At 33.2% G+C, this 22163-nt stretch overlaps 1 protein-coding gene across 4 annotated transcripts; it reads right to left on the bottom strand.

The window, feature by feature from the left end:
* Positions 1–1545: 1545 nt before the first annotated feature.
* On the bottom strand, positions 1546–21768 carry LOC111002715 (mediator of RNA polymerase II transcription subunit 25). Of its 4 annotated transcripts, XM_022272914.2 has the most exons (16): positions 21456–21767; positions 21162–21320; positions 20498–20661; positions 20116–20270; positions 19489–19589; positions 17549–17750; positions 15135–15386; positions 14410–14607; positions 14136–14279; positions 13742–13820; positions 13025–13107; positions 12186–12383; positions 11499–11609; positions 10534–10659; positions 2684–2738; positions 1546–2020 (listed from the first exon to the last, which is right to left on the bottom strand). In XM_022272914.2, exons 1-15 carry the CDS (start codon positions 21575–21577, stop codon positions 2700–2702), a joined length of 2133 nt encoding a protein of 710 aa, XP_022128606.1. In that variant the 5' UTR covers positions 21578–21767; the 3' UTR covers positions 1546–2020; positions 2684–2699. The 4 variants fall into 4 exon arrangements, with proteins under 4 accessions (XP_022128606.1, XP_022128604.1, XP_022128603.1 ...); XM_022272912.2 differs by lacking the exon at positions 2684–2738 and having other exon boundaries at positions 19495–19589; positions 21456–21768; XM_022272911.2 differs by lacking the exon at positions 2684–2738.
* Between the last annotated feature and the right edge of the window lie 395 nt (positions 21769–22163).

Raw genomic sequence — 22163 nt, 5'->3', positions numbered from 1 at the left:
TTAATTAAGCCTATATACGTAGCTATAATCAAACTGAGCTTATGCCGCGCATTGCAACAGTTTAAATTTGCTGTCAATTGTATCTAAATCCTTATTTTCGCGTACTTAAAAACGATGTCTAAACTATCAAATCTATTCGCGTGGAAAGTCAAAATGACAGATAGCGAGTTTTGTGGTATGCATCTCTTAATTTTGAGTCAAAGAGCTAGTAATTTATATTTTTACGGTATGTATACCGAAACTTAATCGAAGTAAACACTTCGGGTTAAGGTTAGGACATCCGATGACACATGCGTTTTCATGTTCTAAAGCATTTGACTGCACTATTTTTGCATAAATGCACACTTTCCCATTAAAAATAAGAAAGCTTTAATGGAACTGGACTGGACTATAATGAGGACTAAGAAAGAAACATGGACTAAGGATGTAATAGAGTGATATCCGAGGAACAGGCAAAGAAAACGAGGAGGTAAAATTAAGAGATGGGAGGACGATCTACCAAAAGGATGGAGAAGGTCTGGCAAGGATAGAGAGACATGGAAAGAATCTTGGGAGGCCTATGTCGACAGACAACCTGACCAAAGCGGTTGAGAATAAATTATTATTTTCGCTATATAATTAGATTTAAGAATATTGTAAGTATACTGTTTTATAAGAATAGCATTTAAGCTTAATGGTCAGCGAATAAAGGGCTTTTATTATTATTAATAATTCCCATTAAGTATATGAGTTAATCGATTATCATATCTTTCAGTAGCTTTAAACAAAGAGGTTTTATTATAAGTGTAGTTTACGCTAAACCAAAGGCAATATTAGTATCTCATCTATAAAACTTATACAGTCTGTGGCGTAATGAATATATAATATGGAACGTGAAAAAATGTGGCAGAGCAAAAATTTTTTTTTTAACATTAGATATCTCGATATCCGAGAATTTTTTACAAAAATAATGGCTAATTTTCGAAGCGATTTTAACCAATACAGCATTAATCCTTAACCAATTAAATACCTTGAATACATTGTTCATTTAATATAGATCTATACAGACCATTACAGCTTATTTAGCAGCGATCGAACCCGTATATTATCCGAGCTTTCCAGCGACGGAAATAACAATACATAATAAAAACCTGCTTTTCATCAGCATCATCACTACATAGTATAAAACAAAATCGCTTTCTCTGTCCCTATGTTCCTTTGTATGCTTAAATCTTTAAAAACTACGTAACGGATTTTGATGCGGTTTTTTTAATAGATAGAGTGATTCAAGAGGAAGGTTTATATGTATAATAACATCCATTAAATAGTGGAGAAGTACTGTTATTTTTGAGATTTATGTGATGTAAATAATTAATTTTCCTACTGAAAAAGTCTACAGAAAAGTCCGTGATGGTATATGTCGCGTATATTATCGGAGCTTTCCAGCGACGGAAATAACAATACATAATAAAAACCTGCTTTTCATCAGCATTGCACCCGTGCGAATCTGGGGCGGGTCACTAGTATACCTATATTAAAGAATTGTGAAAATAATTAAAACACAAATAATCTTTCTTACGTTTAATAACATTGTAAAAACAGTTATATACATACAAATCTTCAATTTCATTCACTTGCATGACTACTATTTAAATTTTATGACATCAAACAAGTCAAAGATTCTCAATTCAGTTTGGTAATAGATTTTTTTATTCACAATTTAAGGACTTAGGAACCAGCTTTAAAAATAATTGCTAACATAATATAAAACCTTGGAGCTTCATAATTAACGATACCTAATTTTCAAATAACATGCAATTTATTTGAAATGACAAATATTCTTAAAACGCAAGCTATATATGCCTCAATTCTCAAATTAAAATTTTCTTCAGTTGTTTAATTTAATTGTCTATACATATTTTGAAAACGTTTTTTATCAAATTTAAAATTACATAAAATCGCTATAATTATTGACATCATCAAACTGCTGCGACTGCGCCGTAGGACGCACAGCGCCACCTTGCGGCCGATATTGTGGTTGCTATACACAAAATGTTTAATTAAATACAATTCAAATAGAAACAAAACACCAAATCACGCCCCCACAACCCCAATGTTGCTATAATAAAAGCTGTCAAACCAACACGAATCTATAAAGTTAATATAATTATTTCCAGAAATTGTTGGATCATTTTTTTAACTCACACAAAATTAATATACAAGAACAATTTTTAATAGAAAGTTGGATAAATTATACACCAGTTAACAGGACAGAAAAACATGTTATCTTCTACATCACAATCACATAAAAATAAGAACTCATGCATGTTTAAAGAAAAAAAATCGAACCTTGTTTTCGTATAATAGTCAAATACATTAGAGAAAACAATAAAAACTTAAAATACGAAAAAATGTTCGTTTCAAATGATGAAGCAAAAAACGCAAAACAAATAAAAGAAAATTGTCGCAAACGTTAAAAGCACACTCAATAATTTACTCATTAATAAAAAAAATATTTTCAAAGTATTGCCATCCCAAAAAAATTATTGTATAGCTATGAAGAACTGCACTTGGCTAAGTCCTTTTGTGATTTAACGTTGTCTATTATAAAATGTTTTGGCTTGAATAGTCAAGTTACGGAATCTATAACTAATTGTAAATTATTGAGACGGGCTATGCGTTAGTAAATAAAGTGAAGCATTACTTATGCGGTGCGGAGGTCACATGTGCGGACGCTGGGGTCGCGGCGCCGCCTGTTGCTAAAACATACGCGCCGTATTCAGTCACTACTACGGCTAACGGAACGTTTACCAAGCTGGATTAACGATGTCTTCGTTAAATAATAGTTAAACGTTGGGAGTACTAAATATATTTTTATCTAATTTATTGTAGAATTTTATTTGTATACTCCAGTATCTACTATAACTTATTTTGAAATTTAAAATCTTTACTTCAGAGCACAGAACAATACAAATAAAATATATGAAAATCAAAATATAGCAATGGATTAGTTATTTTCCATCCAGCATTGGTAGAAACGACCGCACTATGAAGAAATGCTAGAAAGCTAGTGCTATGATTATTAATTGAAAGTATGAGTCAGATTAATATGATGTAATGATAAAGCGATTCTCAGTTCACCTGAAAATCAATTGGTATAATCATGGAATATGTTATGGTGTCAATAAATGAAGTATGTACTATTTGACTCAAAAAAATCTACGAAGTATGGCATCAAACATGAATATTCCATCATTATATTTTTACCTTAACTATGAATAATGCTTGGATAGAGATTCTAAAGAATTGGCTTCTAGATTATGATTGATTATAGGATAACTCAGATCAGGTTACTTCACGATTTACATACCATATCAAATTTATATTAAAAACCTGTCGCCATTTTAATAAAATGTTTCGTATGCTTTATACTTTAAATACAAATCAATTTAATAATACTGAATTATCGTATATACAGAGCGTTTTTTTTTAATTATATGGCAATAATTATTAACTTTATGCTAGTTTCAAGTAAAAAAGGGCGTAGTTTTGTAGTGAATTAAATTTTTTTTTAATGGCTTTAATTTGTGCACAAGGTACTTCGCCAGTGTAGTGTAGATGGAGAAGGCACGAAGAAGATTAATCGGTGAAAATAATAATTATGCACCTAAAATTTATTACCCACAGTTATTCAACAAATTTTACATTTGACAAGTTTATAAGATGTACTGTCATCTTATAAACTTGTAAAATGTTGTAAACTTGTAGAGTATTGTCAAATAGCTTTAACAAACAACAGCAACTTTGTCTATAGATTTAGTTAATGTTTTTTAAATAATCAAATTTCTAGCAATTCTAAAGCTTTCTACTATCTATAAGTAATCAGTAATACAGATATTTTAATTGTTATGTAAAAATCATTTGAAATAACCAAACCTGAGATAAAAATATTATAACAGAGCAATTAAATATTTAACTGTACACATATAGGTATCCTGAGTTAGAAATTATTTATCTACCACACGTTTCATATGTAATTCACGGCTCTTCCCCTCCGGCGCCGCACAGTGTAGACGTGTTTTAAGTGAAAGTGCAGTTTAAATAATATTATTTATTTCCAAAATTTAAATAAATTTGGCATCAAAATTGTGTAACGACACCCGGCTCACATGAAATGTTGGGAGGTTTAGTTTTTCGTTGAGACCCGCAAAAATTGTCTCCGTTAAGTGCTGTGATCCTGGTACCGTGCCTCCATCAGACGACCGTAAGCCCCTCCACCGGTGCGTTAGCCCCTCCCACATCACACTGCTCTGTCCCTCTTTGCGCATACGCAAATCAGCTTACGCAATACGGGAAGGACGCTCGCCAATCAGGGCTGCTACACTTGTTGCTGACATCTTTATCTGTTCCATCGAATTTTGAACCTTAGCTTTGACAACTGAAGTACATAATGAAAAAATCTTCTCCAACACAAGGAAATATTCAGTTGGAACGCGATGCAGGTGATAGCTCAACACAGGAGAGCGACCACGTCAATACTAAATCGCGGCAAAAGCGAAGACCTGCGCGCGACGAGAAGGACGATTTCCTCGTTCTAAAAAACGAAATCAGGGAATGGCTGCGAGCTTTCCAACGTGACCAAAATGCCAGGCTCGACAAATTGCAAGACCAACAGAACAGCCGACTGGATGCCATGGAAGGTCGTATTGCCGAACTTTCAGCTAAATTAACAACTGCTAATAACACTAGTCAAGACATTGGAAAGTCAGTAGATTTTGTTTCCGAAAAGATCTTTGAACTACAAGGAAAAATAGACAGTTTTAAAAAAGATTGGACGGCAATTTCGGCTCAAATTAGTGACCTGGAGGATAAACAGGAAGCCTTAGCTCGAGCTATGAACAAGACATGCATCGAGATTCGTAACGTTCCTAAACAAACCCCAACCCCAACGAAGTCGGAGCTGTTTGGTTTTATAAGGAAACTTTGTACTGGGCTTAACATAGAGATACACTCAGGTGATATTAGAGATGTTAGCCGATTCACCAGCAGGAAAGACAACATGTGTTGGAACCTCACCGTAGAACTTTCGAATACCCTTATAAAGAACAATATTTTAAGTGCGACACGTAAGTACAACGTGGGGAATACAGCTAACAAGCTGAATGCCAGCCATTTGGGACTCGGAGGTAATAAAGCTATTTATATATCAGAATACCTAACACCTAAAGCAAAGCGCATTTATTTTCTTGCAAGGGAGTTTGCGAAGTCAGAACAGTACGAGTACTGCTGGTCTGCTAATGGCAACGTATATCTTAGGAAGAAGAACGGCTTTCCTTACATTCTAATAAAAAATGAAGATCACCTTAACTCGCTAAGTAAAGCATGACTGGTGTTAGCTGTAGTTATATGTTTTTTATTGTTATTGTTTATATTTAATTTCCTTACCTTTTCAAAATTCCATACAAAGATTAACACGTTCTACAAACAAAAAATACACTATACAGAACCACTCCACAGCTATGACAGCAAAATAACTGAACCATTAATTATTGCTATGATTATAAATATATCAAATTTATCAAAGTACCACTATGTTAGTGATAGGCCATATACCTTATACAATTGTCTACTTTTCCCTATTATATTATTCGACAAACATGACTCAATCGGTAATACAATCCTAAACACATTTAGATACAATTTTATCGTTTTTTATGCCATTTTTTCTATCTATTTGAAAATTCGATAATTTGGGTTTAATTCGCGACATAGATGATACAAATTTCATAACCAACCAATATTTTAATTATCCGGAAGACTGTAAAGTTTTTTTCGAATCCACAGACCTCACCATTGTTACTCAAAACATCCGTAGCATTAATAAAAATTTTGATAGCTTTCTAGTGTTTCTTATGAGGCTTCAATTTAATCCTGATTTAATTGTCCTAACTGAGTGTTGGATTGATGAAAATTTTACAGGTATTCACATAGATGGATATTCATGTACTTTCTCCCACAAATACATTAACAAGTGCGACGGAATCGTAATTTTTCATAAAAATAACATTAACGTTAATATAACTGAACCGGCATTTACAGATGCTAACTGCTTAGTTAGTCATTTAAATAATAAGGCTGTTATCATATCAATTTATAGATCGCCTTCCTTCTATAATGTTGATAATTTTCTCGACTCACTCGAAAACCTCATTTTATCGTACAATGGACACCCTATCTATATAGTTGGGGATCTTAATATCGACATTAAGGAGACGACCGACGATCGAAGAGCTCATAAGTTTCTTGAGTTAATGAACTTCTACGGTCTTATACAAGGACACTTCTTACCAACTCGTGGAGGTAATTGTCTAGATCATGCACTCATTAGATCACATTCACAATCACGCGTGGCTGTCTGCCCTTCCCAAGTGAATGATCACATGTCTGTCATTATAGGAATCGATCAGACTAAACACCTGAATAATAATTTAGTCAAAGCCTCTCTTTTGATAAGTAAAGTTATAGACCACGACCAACTGTATAAAGATCTATCAGGGGTCGATTGGACCTTTCTTTATAACATCGAAAATATAAATGAAACAGTTGTTGCTTTCACAAGTACAATTACAAATGCAGTTAACACCAACACAAAAATCATTTATAAAAGAAATTCTCAAAGTATTAGAAAGCCATGGATAACACCTGGTTTGCTACGCTGTGTGAGAAGAAGAGATCAGTTGCATAGCTTATCAAGAAAACAACCTAACAACGAACCGCTCCAAAAGCAATATACGCAATACCGAAATTTCTGTAATAACATACTTAAAAACCTTAAAAATTTACATGAGGCTAACACCATCCTTAAGAACAAAGACAATAGTAGGAAACTATGGAAATCTATCAAAAATATATGCCACCTTAACCCAACTAAATCAAATTCTAATAAACTTCTTGATCTACAGGAAAACCCTGAAAAATCTCTCGATATTGTAAACAATTACTTTAGTTCGGTAGGTAATAAATTGGCTTCCGATATATTGTCTAAGACAAACCAGACTGAACAAGACCTTTGCTCCAAAGTGTCAATTTCCGCCAATTTAAATTCTTTTCTTTTTCTTCCTTGTGACGAGCGTGAAGTCATAAAAATCATTAGTTCTCTTAAGACAAATTCTGCCCCAGGTGATGATAATATTAGTAATCGAGTGGTCATTCTACTAAAAAACATTATTGCTGCACCAATTTCTTATATCTGCAATCTTAGTATTGAGCAAGGTATCTTCCCTGAATCATGGAAAATAGCTAATATCACACCTATCTACAAATCAGGCAATAAAACAGATATTTCAAACTATCGTCCTATTTCTCTTCTCCCAACCCTCGCTAAAATCGCAGAAAAAATCATTAACGTCAGATTACTGAATTATTTGGAAAAAGAATCTATCCTTGCCGACAATCAATACGGATTCAGACTAAGTAGATCTACAGAAGATGCTACCACAGGACTGGTTGAAACCATAAGCTCCAAATTAGATGAAGGACAAAGATGTATCGGTGTTTTTCTTGATCTTGCCAAAGCTTTTGACACTGTTTCAAGGCCATTACTACTTGAAAAATTAGAAAGACTAGGAATTCGTGGAAATATCCTCCGTTGGTTTCAGTCCTACTTATCCAATAGAAAGCAGAGGGTTCGTGTTGATGGGCATAGCAGTCAACTAGAAAACGTCTCATGCGGTTTGCCACAGGGAAGTGCCCTCAGTCCAACGCTTTTTTTAGTATACATTAACGATTTATGTTCACTTCAGCTCACCAATGCTAAACTCTTCTCTTTCGCTGACGACACAGCTATAGTCTTTTACTCACACTCTTGGGAACAAGCCTCACGGTTAGCTCATTTAGGTCTTCGACAAATCTCTCAATGGCTTTTAGATAATCTCCTATCTCTAAATACGTCTAAGACCAAATACATATGTTTTCACATCTCGAAAACCAGCAAACCAAACCCTATCCCCCCTATTAAATTACACTCATGTCTGAACCCTTGCAACAAATGTAACTGTCCTCTCCTGGAGCCCACGAAAACAACCAAATACCTGGGATTAATTATAGATTCAAGGCTTTGTTGGAGCCCTCAAATAAACTATCTATGTTCACGAGTTCGCAAACTTATAAATGTTTTCAAACGCCTTAGAAAACCTTCTGACCCACATACAACCAAGATAGTGTATACTGCATTATGCCAGTCGATATTATCTTACTGCATATCGGTATGGGGTGGAGCGGCATTGTCCTCGATGCTGAAAATTGAGCGCACCCAACGGGCCATTCTTAAAATATCCTTCAGTAAACCTTTCCGATACTCAACCTCAAAATTGTACAGCGAAGCAGGGCTCCTAACTGTAAGACAACTTTATTTAATGGCAATATGCAGGCTTTTTTGGAAACAAACACCCCCTACACCAAATCTAACCAAACGCAAACCTTTATATAAGCATCCTAAAAAACGCACTTTCTTCGCTCAACGCTTTTTCTCCTTCCGAGGTCCATTCATCTTTAACCACCTTATCAAAAATAAAATTATTACTAACTTTTCAAAAATCACACTTCATACTTTCACTAAAAAACTCAAAAAATATCTTATTAAGCTGTCATATACTAACACAGAAAACATTCTTATCGTAAAAAAATAGAAAAGGTATAAATTTGTTAAGTAGAATTAATTAATTAAGTAACGTTTAGATGTAAAAGGAAGAGACTGGCTGCCCACAACACAGGGAATCCTAGTGTGGGGGCCAGAGCACTCTACTTTATAGAAACAATTATTGTATTTTGTGTCTAATAAAGTTATTTCTTTCTTTCTTTCTTTCTTTCTTTCAATTTAAATACGTATCTAACTCAGAATATCTAATATAAAAATTTCAGGAATCAAGTGCATGCTTATTGCATCAAGTTACGTGTATCCTAAAAAAATCTAAAGAAGAGGCCATATCCAACTATACTCCGATTTTTAATTCTATAGAATTCTGACAGCTTTCATGGATATATTTCATACGAGTCTGAACATCGCAGTCTATACATACATTTTATTTGTGAGTGAATTTCCATATTTAAAGTGGTTTTACGGCGAGTGGTAATCACGCCCCTTTTCATCCCAAACAGTAAAAAACTTACAAGAAAAGATAAAGATTTTTAAAGGTTTACTAAACCCAGAATTAGTAGGCAATGATGCCACTAAAGAATAAAATAAAGTAATTAAATTTATTTTGATTTATTGTTCGTGATATTGAAAAATTCGCTACATTTGTATAAGATCACTTAAGTAAGTAAATCATTAAATTCAATCAAAATTATCTTTACCTATCTTATTTTTTTAGTACGTATCATGGGTCAACCCATTTTAGGGTAATTAAAATTTGTCCCTTTTTCGGTGAGGAACTTTCTAGTAACACTTATGAAATGTCAGAATTCTACGGAATTAGAACAGTTTAAATGTTTTTCCAAACACAGCAATATTTTTTATTTATTCCTTCACGCCTTTTCCCTGAAGGGTTAGGCAGAGGATTTCCAGTTGCTACGGTCCTGTCCTCTCGTTTCATTGACTTTTGCAACATTCGCATACTCGTCCATCATGGGTACTTTTAACTTGCCCCTTCTCTAGAACGTTCTTAATTGTGGTATCTCCGACAAGGCAGACCCAACCCGGCTTCCACGATTCCTTGTTTATATTGATTAACCGATTCTCATTCATCTGTTCCACATGGCCAAACTACCTAAGCATTCCCTTTTGTATCCTCGCCATTACGGCCTCTATTAACCCACGTATCTCACTATTACTTATCCTACCCCGCAATGTACATACATAATTAACGCTCTCATTTTCAGGCATTACTCTACTTTCATTCTTTCTCTGTCACAGCCAACATACTACGGAGAAATATTACTAATATTGACTGTATAGAAAACGATTAAAATTCAAAGTTTGAGAATTTTCAACTAGTTTCTACGCTATTTTTGCCGAGTCGTTTTAGCAACATTTTCTTAATGATTTTTTCCTTTGCTTTCTTATATTCCAACCTAATTGCTATTTATGTATTTAAATAATTTTTTGTGTATTTGCCGACGCTTGGCCATACAATTTCTTCGATACAAAAAATCCTTTTTTTTATATAACAGGGGGCAAACGGGGAGAAACTCACCTGTGTTTGATGATGAGTCCTCTTGGGATATATGTATGTGTCACGATTTACCGGTGGTCGTATTTCATATATTCATAAGTGTATGATTGTCCTAATTTTAATATGTGTGATGATTGGGATTATAAATACAATATACATATAGTATTGTCTTTTATTAACATAACTTTTACACATTTAAAGAAAAACACTTTTTTACGGATTATAGTTATGTATTATTGTATTTAAACTTATAATTATTTGGACATAATTTTAAATTTAAACCGACGTTTCGCGTGCTTTACAGCATATAAATTTACTTGAATTTGTATACTAGTAAGAGTGTTGATATGTAGAATGTGATGAGTTATGTATAATGTGATACCTGTTGTAATAAATGCCTCAACCCGGGGTTGGTGGGCATGATGCCCCTGGGCATGAGCCGGGGCGGATGACCAGCCGCACCCCGCAGTTGCTGCAATTGCTGCAACTGATGCTTACGTTGCTGCTCCTGGAATTTTTAAAGTATTTTCAACAATTATTTAGAACCCATAAAGTTTCATATTAGTGGACACCATTCCGTATATTTGTCATGCATAATATTGCATTATAAATAAGAAAAAAAATTAAATAGAGAAAACGGAAACAGGCAAATGAGCGGCAAAGATATTAAAAACCATTTCCGATTATTAGACCGATATAGACTACACAAACTGTTGTTTTTAATAATATTAAGTATTGTAGACAAACTTACACGTATGATATTCCGATCAAAATGAGTCTCCGACGAAATTAATCTCCAAAATAGGGTTAAACGAAGACATACTAATAAAAAGCATGGTATGTCATTATCGCTTCGACGATCGATCGATCACAGAATACTATTTCTGATCGATTCGTCTCATGTATAAATTAATATTTTTAAATATGGTTTTTAATTTTATTTTTGTTGTTTTTTATTAATTGTTTTATACCGACTGCTCACAAAAAAATTGTCTTTAAGATAAAAAAAAATAAACACTGAAGGCGTAATTTTCTTTAAAAGCTAGCTTAATATATAAAACAAGTCGTGTTAGTTTCACCACTTATAACTCAAGAACGGCTGGACCGATGTTAGTTATGTCTTTTATGGTGGATTCTTCTCCACTCCGAATAGTATACTAAGTAATAAAATATCCAATAATAATAAAAATATAAATTGTTTTACGAATGCAAACAGTATATGGTGCATTGACAAAAAAGTTTTTATTAATATTCGTCGTAATCCTTCAAAAATAGGCTATATAGGGGTGGCCAAATATTCCCTTAATAAATACAATTTTAATTAATTAAAAAATGTTTTAATATTACCTCGAGTTGTTTATAATGTTGCTCCTGTTGTTGGGCGGCGTGCAAGTGAGACATTATGTCCATCTGGGACTTAAACTGCGCCTCCTGTAGACAAACGTTACTTAAGCGAAGCTAGAAAAGAGTTTTTATATTGTTATAAAAAAAGAAATTACAAATTTTAATACAACTTTGCACACATTAAGAACTTAAGAAAACATTTTAATTATATTTTTAGTATCTACCCACAAGTTTCGCCTTAATTTTTTTTTCATTTAGCCTACCTATATGGTACAAGTTTTCGTTTCTTATTTATATTTATTTTTTATTAAAAAAAAAATTATAACCATAAAACCTCCTTAGAGTTTCAAGGCATAAATAAAAAAAAATCAACGAATGGGTACAGCCGTTTTCGAGTTTTCGCTAAGAAACATATTTTGCGATTAATTTTTAATCATATGGATTAAATTTTAATGCTTAACAATTATCGTTTTCAGACCATTCAATGCCATAGAGATTAATTTATTCCGTTTAAAGTTTTAAGTATTTTCTTGTTTTGTATTGTAATGAAATAAAGTCCTAATGTATGGCCGTATATAAAAATGTTTTTAAAAAGTTTCCCATACTTCGCCCTCTTTAATTATTAATAATAGCGTCTTTATATAAAGACGATTCTAGTATAGAGATAAATTTAAAAAGCATTTCACAAACCTGTTGATGAGCAGCCTCTAAGGTTTGTTGCAAATGTTGTATTTTCTCCAAGTTCTGCTGCCTTGCCGCCTCTAAGCCGTCCAATTGGCTGACCGGCCTCGGCCCTTTGGCCACTTGCCCAACTTGCCCAACCTGCCCGACCTGCCCAACTTGGGCGCCAACTTGACCACCCATACCGCCACCAATCATCATGCTTTGCTGAAATTTTACCATCTTTTTTATTATTTTATATACACTAATCAGCTTAATATGTTGATGCGCGCGTATTTTGAGATTTGGAGAAACAATCCAATCTACTAGACTTTCCGAAAGCATATTCCAGTCGGCCACGACTCGGTTTTCGAGAAAATTCTTTATGTGTTATGTTGAGTGGACTTAAGTTTTAAAGTTCTTCTTGTCCGCTCTACGCCCTTGACTTGCGAACTGGTAGTAAATGTAAAATTAAAATTAATTTAATTTTTTTGACATTCATAAGTGTACTTGTTTACCTATATGAATAAAGATATTTTTATTTGTTTGTTTGTTAAAGAACTACCCCTCAAGTTTATTTATATTTATTTATTTCCTTATTGCCTTATACAAAAATACACATAAAAAAAAAAAAATAACAAAAAAAACAGTAACAAAAGATATAAATCATTATAAGATTAGTTCCTGATTGACCTGATCATTTTCGTGTCCTTTCTTTCAAGCATACTTATATCCTTTATGAAATAAGGATCCCAAATGCTATAGGCATATTCTAATAGTGTAATGTAACATTTATATATGAATTTTTTTTTAATATTAATAACGAATATAGAATTTAACTGAAAAAAAAAATTGATCTGATGTCGTACCTGGGCATGCTGTGGGTGTTGCGGCGGCAGTCCCTGGTTCATTCCCATCCCACCAGACATTCCCGGACTGCCCATACCCCCACCTAAAACACGCAAACATTTCCTTCAAACACCTATGGAAGCGTTCAAGTATTACTTCAAGAAATTTTTGGAGATTCTTGGGACCCCCCCCCCCCCCCCATGTAACGCGCCGTAACGTTTTTCTGTACCCAATAGTAAAACGTTTTCTTACCAACCAGTGACTCATTAAACCTAACCGTTGCCATTGTGGTGTAAAGTATCGGAAAGTCGAAAATAATTAATTATCATATAATAATAATAGCATAATTGTAGCCCCGCCCCGAATCGTAACGTTTTATTCCCCCCACCCCCCAAATTACGTTACGCAATACTTGAAAGGAAGGGAAAAAATATAGTAATTTATTATTTACCTATTTTACGCTTGTTTTTTTCAGAAATGCGTATCACTAAAACTACTGAACTTATTTTGAGGATTTGGATTTTTTTCTAAGTTGACTAGGTAGATATGACTAGGTTTTCGAGAAATTTGTAGACAAACAAACACTTGAAACAACTATTTTAGTGAAATAAAATAAAAAAAAGAAGATTATATAAATCTCATTGTTTTAAAGCTTCAATGACTGTTTATATATATAGTTTTACCGACTGCAACATAAGAATGAGGTATATGGTTAAGATATTTCAATATTGTATCACCTGGCATAGTGGCAGGTGGTAGGGCAGGCGAAGGTCCGCCTGTTGGCAGCTGCTTGCTAAGCTTCTGCTGCTGGATAACCTGGATTATATATTTTAATAGTTAGTATAACTAATTTATCAAGGTCATTATAATTATATTATTAATTTTATCCCAACAATTACAATTAGTATTTATTTAAAAAAAAAAATATTAAAAGGTCGGCAACGCACTCGCGAGCCCTCAGGCATTGAGTGTTCATTATCGGTTTAGTATTAACATTTAGTATCAGATGATATCCTTTAAAGCTATAATTACATCCGTTTACTATATTCCTTTTTTCTATATATTGCTACGAAGACGGGTTTACTGCAATATTATATCTTTATTATTGTCCAATCAATGTATATACTTTACCTTTCTAAGTCGGTCGACGAAAGTAGCCTGGTTGTTGGGTATGAAGCCAAGGTATGCCTTCTTGTCAGGGGTATAGAGGAGGATCAGCACTTTGATGTCACATTGTGGGGGAGACGGCATCGGGGAGAAGTGTACGCAGCCGGCCTATTTAAAAATCCATATCGAGTATTATTATAGCCTGAGTATACTGTACCAAATTTTAACTTAATAGTGGAATTGGTTCCTAAAACTTCAGCAGGCAGCTGGTTCTACAATATATACAAAAAGTACTTACAAACCCATTGACCATGACTTTGGTGAGAGCATCTAACGCCTCATTTTGTTGCAGGTGGAACAAGACAGACTTGCTATCCTTAAGATACTGTCCTCCGATATTACTGATCAACTGTTTCGGCATCAATTGCATCAGCAATTTGCTCGGCCAGGTATCCACCTTCAGTTCTGGTTCTATGTCCTTCGAGTTGGCTGACACCTGCAAGATTAGATTTAAGTATCTAATTGAAAATATATATGTGGCCTAGTGGCTGCAGCCTTGCTGGCTGAGCACTTAGTATTTAGTGCTGGGATAGTGAAGGAAAGCATCATGAGGAAAGGGCTTGCTTTAGAGTATAAAGCAAGCCTGTTTCCTCATGATGTCTAAAGTTTAGACCCAAAAAGGTCGATGGCTTGTCTGACATAGAAAGCTGGTCACGCCTATTAAATTTACATATGAAATTTGAGTCATGATCAGCGATATAAAAAAGTAGCCCACGTTTTTTTTCTTTTTTTTTAAGTCTGAAAATGATATTTTGAGTTTATTCATTACAAACAGGATAAGAATAACTTTATTTCTCATAAGAATTGCATACAATTACGAAGTAATATAAACTAAGATTAATAATTATTAGAGAGCACAAATGTGGGTACAAAACAAACAAAACAGCAACAAAATGTGGGTAGACATAATAAACTTGATCGGTCAACCAAGCAAAACATAGATAGATTTATTATTAACCATACCTGACAGGGCAAATGCTTGGTGACTTTCTGTTGATCACCGGGCGTTTTGCCCTTCTCCATCCATTCCAGTACCCCACTCCAAATGAAAGTCCGCTGCATTTGGCCAACATTGCCAACATTGGCCACTGGGCCTACATTGCCCACATTCCCAACCCCACTAACGCCGGCCACACCAGACACGCCAACATTGGGCCCGGTTGACGTTGGCACACCGCTGACTCCAGGATTAACTGGACCAGGTTGGACCATTCGCTAAAAGGTTAATGATTGTTATTAGACTTTTCATAATTCATGTTAGCGTTTCATGTTTAGTAAATTACCTATACGAGGTCAAATCAAATTATTTATTTCAAGTTGACAACCTAAAATGGCACGTTAATTAAAATATAAAGATGATTCTAGTTGCTCCTTCCAAAATGTAGTTTCGTGTGGAGAAGAATGGGCAAGAAACTCCATACTTAGTCTTTTATAATGGAATTTACAATATTTGCATAATATATTAGTCAAATAATTATATAGTATGTGAAGATAATCCACAATAACTTTTTATTACCTTTGACTTTGAATTGTATTTTAATAGTAATTGCATCGCTTCGGTCGAGTTTGTTTTAATAGGGGGTCGCGGTCAGTTAAAAAATAAATATAAACAACATATAGGTACAAAAGATTCCTTAAAACTAGCGCGCTGTATACAGATTATAAATTTAAGATGAGTCTGTTAATATTTTGGCTTTTTAGATTGTCGCGACATAAAAATTGTTGAGAAACAATGCTTTATATTATGTTTTTGTCCAAGCCAGAAATAAATATACAATTCTTGGACGAACGCATATTTTGTATTTGATTGATCAGTTTTCCGCGAAGTTTTTGAGTTCAAGGAACATCTAGGGAAATCTTGGAGGATCCACAAATTAATCATTCCTTTTAAGCAATATTAGTCACCATTTATAAGTAATCAAGAAACCTCAACTTTAAATGATGGAAAAGGTATTAAATGCGAAACATAAGCTTGTTTATTAGCCTGCAAGTCGGTCTAAAATCTAAATTATAAATATCGAGTAATCGTCGATTGTCCTGCGGCGTTCCCTTTTTATGGTTTTTAGAGTCGAAAATCCTAATTCACAGAAATAGGCCGTGTATGACAAAAGTACTTCAAAAGCAGATATTAACAAATTCATTGTTAATAAAAATCTCTAAATCTGTTTCTGAAAATTTAATTTTAATGTTGATCCGTTTTTATTTCCAACACTCCTGCTTATTACTTGGTAAGTCTCCAAAGAAAATGATTTTTCGAAACCGGAAACAGGTTGTAAAATGTCAATGTGTCAAAGTCAAATTTATCAGTACCTAGTGCGTAGAACCGATCTTTGAGTACTTGAGTAGAGTTGCTTTCTGATCGGCACCTGCGGCGGACGTACGCACTCACTGTGCTTAAATATTAAGTAAAAATATCGGACGACGATAGTGACACCAATTTTGCTATTATTAATCATACATATATTATAACCTGGATGGCCGCTTTGCTCAGTATTTTTAATTTTTTATAAATTGTGTTTTTGGAAATTATACATAAGTACGAATTACATACTAATAAAATGATGAAATATGAACAATATAGATTATATATGCTGGAATAGCTTTAGTGTTGTTGTGTCGTTAAAGCAATTTATTGCGAAAAAAAATAGTATTCTTATTCGCCGATAGATGTCAGGAAGATACATTTTTCAGTTTGAATTGGGACTTCTCAAACACCACCTTTTTGTTATTTTCTATCATTTATTCCTAGCTAGATCGATTTATCGGTCCCGAAACCCCCCGTATACTAAATTTCATGAATATCGTTGGAGCCGATCCCGAGATTCCAATTATATATATATACTAGCGGATCCGACAGACGTTGTCCTGTCTATACGTCTTTAATTTGAAAATTTCAAACTTTTTTTAATAAGCTAAAACATTCTGGACCATTTTGATGAAAATTATTATTCAAATGTTATGACAATATCTAACGATCCAGCACATGGTCTACAATAACACAATGATAACAAAACTTTTTTTTAATTTGATCGCAGCGCTAACTGTCGGGACAGACTAAAATTAAAATTCGAATATTATTTAAAATTTGACAGTGCGATGGTAGCGCCGTCTGTCGGATCCAATGTAAAACATTCCAAAATCAACAACTACTAATTAATTAAAAAAAACATTGTCCAGCGGACAAAATTGTGAATCTAAACCATTCTCGAATCTCCACGAACACACACAAAAAATTTCATCAAAATTGGTCCAGTCGTTTAGGAGGAGTTCAGTCACATACACACGCACACAAGAAATATATATATTAAGATATATACAAGAATTGCTCGTTTAAAGATATAAAATTTATAATAGACATACATATATTATAATCATACCTGCGACGGCGGTGGCGGGTAAGATGGCTGAGCCAACTGTGTCAGAAGAGCAGAGTTATTGGTGTATAGCGATTGCCGTGGAGGTCCAGCTACACCTGGCACACCCGACACACCAGATAACCAACTTCCACGTACTGCTGGATTCGTTGCACGTGGAAACGGCGCCGAAACACGAGGACCTGCTACAGCACCACGACCTTGGCTGTCAATATAAAAAAACCACTTTGCTTAATACATCAAAGCAAGCCTCAAATATAGTATTGTCTTTTATTTACATAACTTTTACACATTTAAAGAAAAACACTTTTTTACGGATTATAGTTATGTATTATTGTATTTAAACTTATAATTATTTGTACATAATTTTATATATTATAAAGTATTACAGCTGCAGAAAACATTTTCTGCAGCTGTAATACTTTTTGACATTTAACACCTTTGTCTTCAGTCACCGGGACCACGCACGCTGTAAAGCACGCGAAACGTCGTTTTAAATTTAAAATTATGTACAAATAATTATAAGTTTAAATACAATAATACATAACTATAATCCGTAAAAAAATGTTTTTCTTTAAGCCTCAAATAAATATTATATTTAGCCCTCTCGTTATTTGAAAGTCAAAATATAGTTACAATTATTGTAGACCTATGAATGTATGTATGTATGTTCCCTATGTCAGTACCCACGGTAATTCAGTCGGAGGAGCAGGGCTCCTTAAGGGTACTGTGAGTAAAAACATTGTAAAGAATTGGCTTCACCAGCAAATTAATGAGCCAAGAGATCTGTATGTCTCGGCTCATTAATGGAAAACCCAGGAAAATACGATGCCAAAACCATGAACAAAATGTCAGCGTGTAATAGGCACAAAAGCCTGATTATCTACCTATTAAATTTAATACCAAGAACAACGATTGAGATTGTGCCACTGGTAAAATATATTAATAATTTACCCAGCACAATAATAGCATTAGACCCATAGATGCTGATATCCGTCAAACCAAAACTAAGAATGTTTTTAAAAGGTGTTTTAATCCCGATTTAGCATAATTATTATCAATAAGCTTTTAGTTTTCAGATTTTATTTTACTTCTAGGGTCTGTTTCACAATGTATGGATAAAGTACCAAATAGCTATGCAACACTTAAATTATTCGGAAGGTAAAAGTTCCGAATAAGAAACTTCGCGTTTCATAACGAATAGCGCTATCTAATAGTCGTGAAACGCAATACTAGTGGTTTCCTACCAATAAGTGATAAATAGCTAATTTGGATCTTATCCGGACATTGTGAAACAGACCCTAATTGTATAATATTTTAGTGTTATTTTATTTTTATTTCTTGCATTTTACCACTAGTATTTTTTCCTTCACTAGGGTTTCCTGGAAAAGATCGCTTGTAAGCGATAATTACAATTACGAAATGGTACCAAATTTTTCATTACTTCTTAGATAACTCATTCATTAAAGTAGCACATATTTATTACATTTTAAAACAGCTGATACAAAATACAATTTTCTATTAATAAATACTAATTTCTACATTCAGTAATAGTAAAATAATTTATTTAATTAAACTAATATAATAATATATTTCTATTTATTATCATTCAAAAGTATACAGCAAAGAAATGCTGCAAACGTGTTTTAAATATATTAAAGTGTAATATTAATTTATATATATATATATATATATATATATATATATATATATATAAATTAATATTACACTTTATATGTATATATATATATATATATATATATACAGAGATTTTTCTTTGTTCTCTTATTATCGTATCTTAATTTTAAATATGTAGGTTAAGAATATTAAAAATCATTTAAAAATCTGGCCATGATACTTGGATTACTTCCTTCTATGGACTTGTAATATTCATTCTAAATAATAAAATGTAAGTTTGTTTTGTGTGTCTGGTAATAACTAACCCATACACGTCTGTCTGTATGTCTGGGGCTGGGGGCGGTGCAGGACTGGGTGGGCGTTCCTTGAGACTGTAGCCGCGGAGTAGAACAAGGTGACGTGGATCCTGATACAAAAATCAACCTATATTTTAACATAAGTATGTATAACAGTTTAATTTAATTATTGTTAAAAATTGTCATATAGTTAAAATTAGAATATTATTTCTATAGAAGGTTACTCATAATTTGCTGTATATAAAATTGATTTCATAATTCAATAGTAAAAAAAATCATAATTTAATTTCTAAAAACCACTCATTCAAATATGTATTTCACATTAAAAAACTTTGCCAGACAAAGAGTATATTCCAAAACAAACTATATTAATTTAGCCAAAAATAATTAAATTTAAAATCTTTCATAATTTATCCATCCAGTGTTGTTATCACATAAGGTTATTAAATTAACATAACATTTTTACAAAACCATGTTCTTTTGAAGACATGAAGCTCACATATTTGGAAGCCTACATCACATGATAATCATATTTTATCTAAAAATTGTATCTACTGTTTGAAGAAACCTAAAAACGCGGTATTATTTATTCACATAGTTCGTGTACACCATTTACCATAATAAAAATATACAAACCTTTGCATAGTTCCGTTGCTGGGCAGCATGAAGATCCCCTCCAGCGTGTTCATAGAGCGGTAATAGAGAGGACAATCGACGCGGTGACAACACAGACAACTGTGCTCCACGTTCACACACTGTTCGTGCAGCTGCTTCCACAGTGCTGGGAGCGCCTTCAAATATGTCACAGTCTTTATATATAATACTTTGCAACATGCTTAGCCTCCTAATGTCATATAAAAATTAACTTTAAAACTTGGTCATTATATGCATAAAATTGCCATTTGTGAGTCACATTTTTAACTGTTTTGCGATCTAAGTCTGGGATAAGAGTCTAAATTATAAATGCAAGACAAAAACACAAAGAAAACCTTATATTTAAGTGGAATAAGATACTAACCAGGAGGAACTAGGCCACCAGCATATGCAGAATAAGGGGGTGAACAGCATAGTAATATAATGTGTCGTGGAATATCTGTACGCCCAAGTTCTTCTAAGCATGATAGAGCCATTGATAATGCTTCAGTTATACATGCTCTATTTTCTGCATGACCTCCTATGTATCTGTAAATATTTAAACATAAAATAGCATCACAACAATATAAAAATCAAACAACTTACATAATCTGCCATTGAATATGGTACACTATACACATTCATATTGCATAGGTTGTTATATAGGTAAAGAGGTGTTTAATTTTTTATTTATGTTTCAGAATTAAGTGAGGTAAATTTAGAGCAGTGTTGGCCTAGTGGCCAACATCAAAGAGAACAGAAGCCTCTCATTCCTCTAAACATGAGGAAACCAACATGTCTTAGATCCAAAAAAACTAGTAGTTCAATCTAATAAACTACTTGTTTATTAGATTGAAAAATGATCATGAAATAGATTCAGACATCTGAGGCTCAGACCTAATGAGATTGTAGCACCACTGATTTGTTTTTTTATTTTATATTCCATTTTACAATTAAACATTATTAAACAATAGTATAGATATTAATTAGCATAACTAGATTGAATTATGCAAGAGTAATTAAAGTAATGTTCCTACATAATGACTTACTGTATTTTGTCAACAGTGTCAACAACATCTTTTGGGCATGTAAAAGGACCATAAGTTGAGACAGGAGAGCCGGGATAGCAATCAGATGATTGATAAGCAACTACACCATATGTTGATCCACTACCAACCCCATCTTCTAATGTTCCACCATGAAAGTACCTAAAAATTTTGAAAATATATCACATATGACACAAGTTTCATTCATATTTCTTATCTTTTCATGCATTTGTTCAAATTCTAATTTCAGAACAAATGCAATAATAACTACAAGACATTATATTTTCATTAACTTACTCCAATGTAGGGATAATATAATTAGTTTTTAATTCACTGATATAAGCACTATTTGCTGATGTTGCCTCTATTACAAAGATAACTTCTGCTGTAGTAGGTGAATCTGGCGCATTTACAACCATTTTTATAATTACTTCTACTGCATTTAGTGCCTTCAATTATTTCATTGTAATATGTCGTATTCAAGTCTTTTTAGTATTAAAGTGAAACTACATTGCATTTATTATTTAAAGCAATAACTTTCGGTAGAACTAACTAATATCAATAAACATTGCGTTATTTGACACTAAATTAAACTAATATCCAATGTTATGAATTTTTTAAATTGTAGACTATACTCCATAGTTCATAGACCACAGTCTTCGGAGTACAGAGTAGTTCAGACTAAAGCAATTAACAATGCCACAGCCCACAACTCATTTATAATATGCGGTCACTGAGAATACAAATTAAACGAATTATTCATTCATTTGTAAAAATCGTATTAACCAGGATACTATATATTAAAATAATTGTACATAGTATTATTATAAAATTATTTTACATATATACGATAAGTGTTATCGTATGGTTAGGATCCTACATTCTATACTCTTCTCCTGTTTAATATACTATGATTTGCGAATTGCGATATAGCTGTGGAAACTGGAAAGTGTGTAATGTAGCCCCTCCAAAGTACTGAACATTTTCCAAATAAGTTTTGACTTA

This window comes from Pieris rapae, chromosome 5 (genome assembly GCF_905147795.1).
Source record: "Pieris rapae chromosome 5, ilPieRapa1.1, whole genome shotgun sequence".
NCBI classification, from domain to species: domain Eukaryota; kingdom Metazoa; phylum Arthropoda; class Insecta; order Lepidoptera; family Pieridae; genus Pieris; species Pieris rapae.
This window is presented reverse-complemented; position numbering and strand designations above follow the sequence as displayed.

Coding starts and splice junctions, on each gene's coding strand:
- LOC111002715 (XM_022272911.2), bottom strand. CDS start 21,577: ATGGTTGTAAATGCGCCAGATTCACCTACTACAGCAGAAGTTATCTTT. Junction 12,384..13,024: donor AACACCCACAGCATGCCCAG/GTACGACATCAG, acceptor GTAAAATTTCAG/CAAAGCATGATGATTGGTGG. Junction 2,021..10,533: donor TGAGGCATTTATTACAACAG/GTATCACATTAT, acceptor TTTTGTGTATAG/CAACCACAATATCGGCCGCA.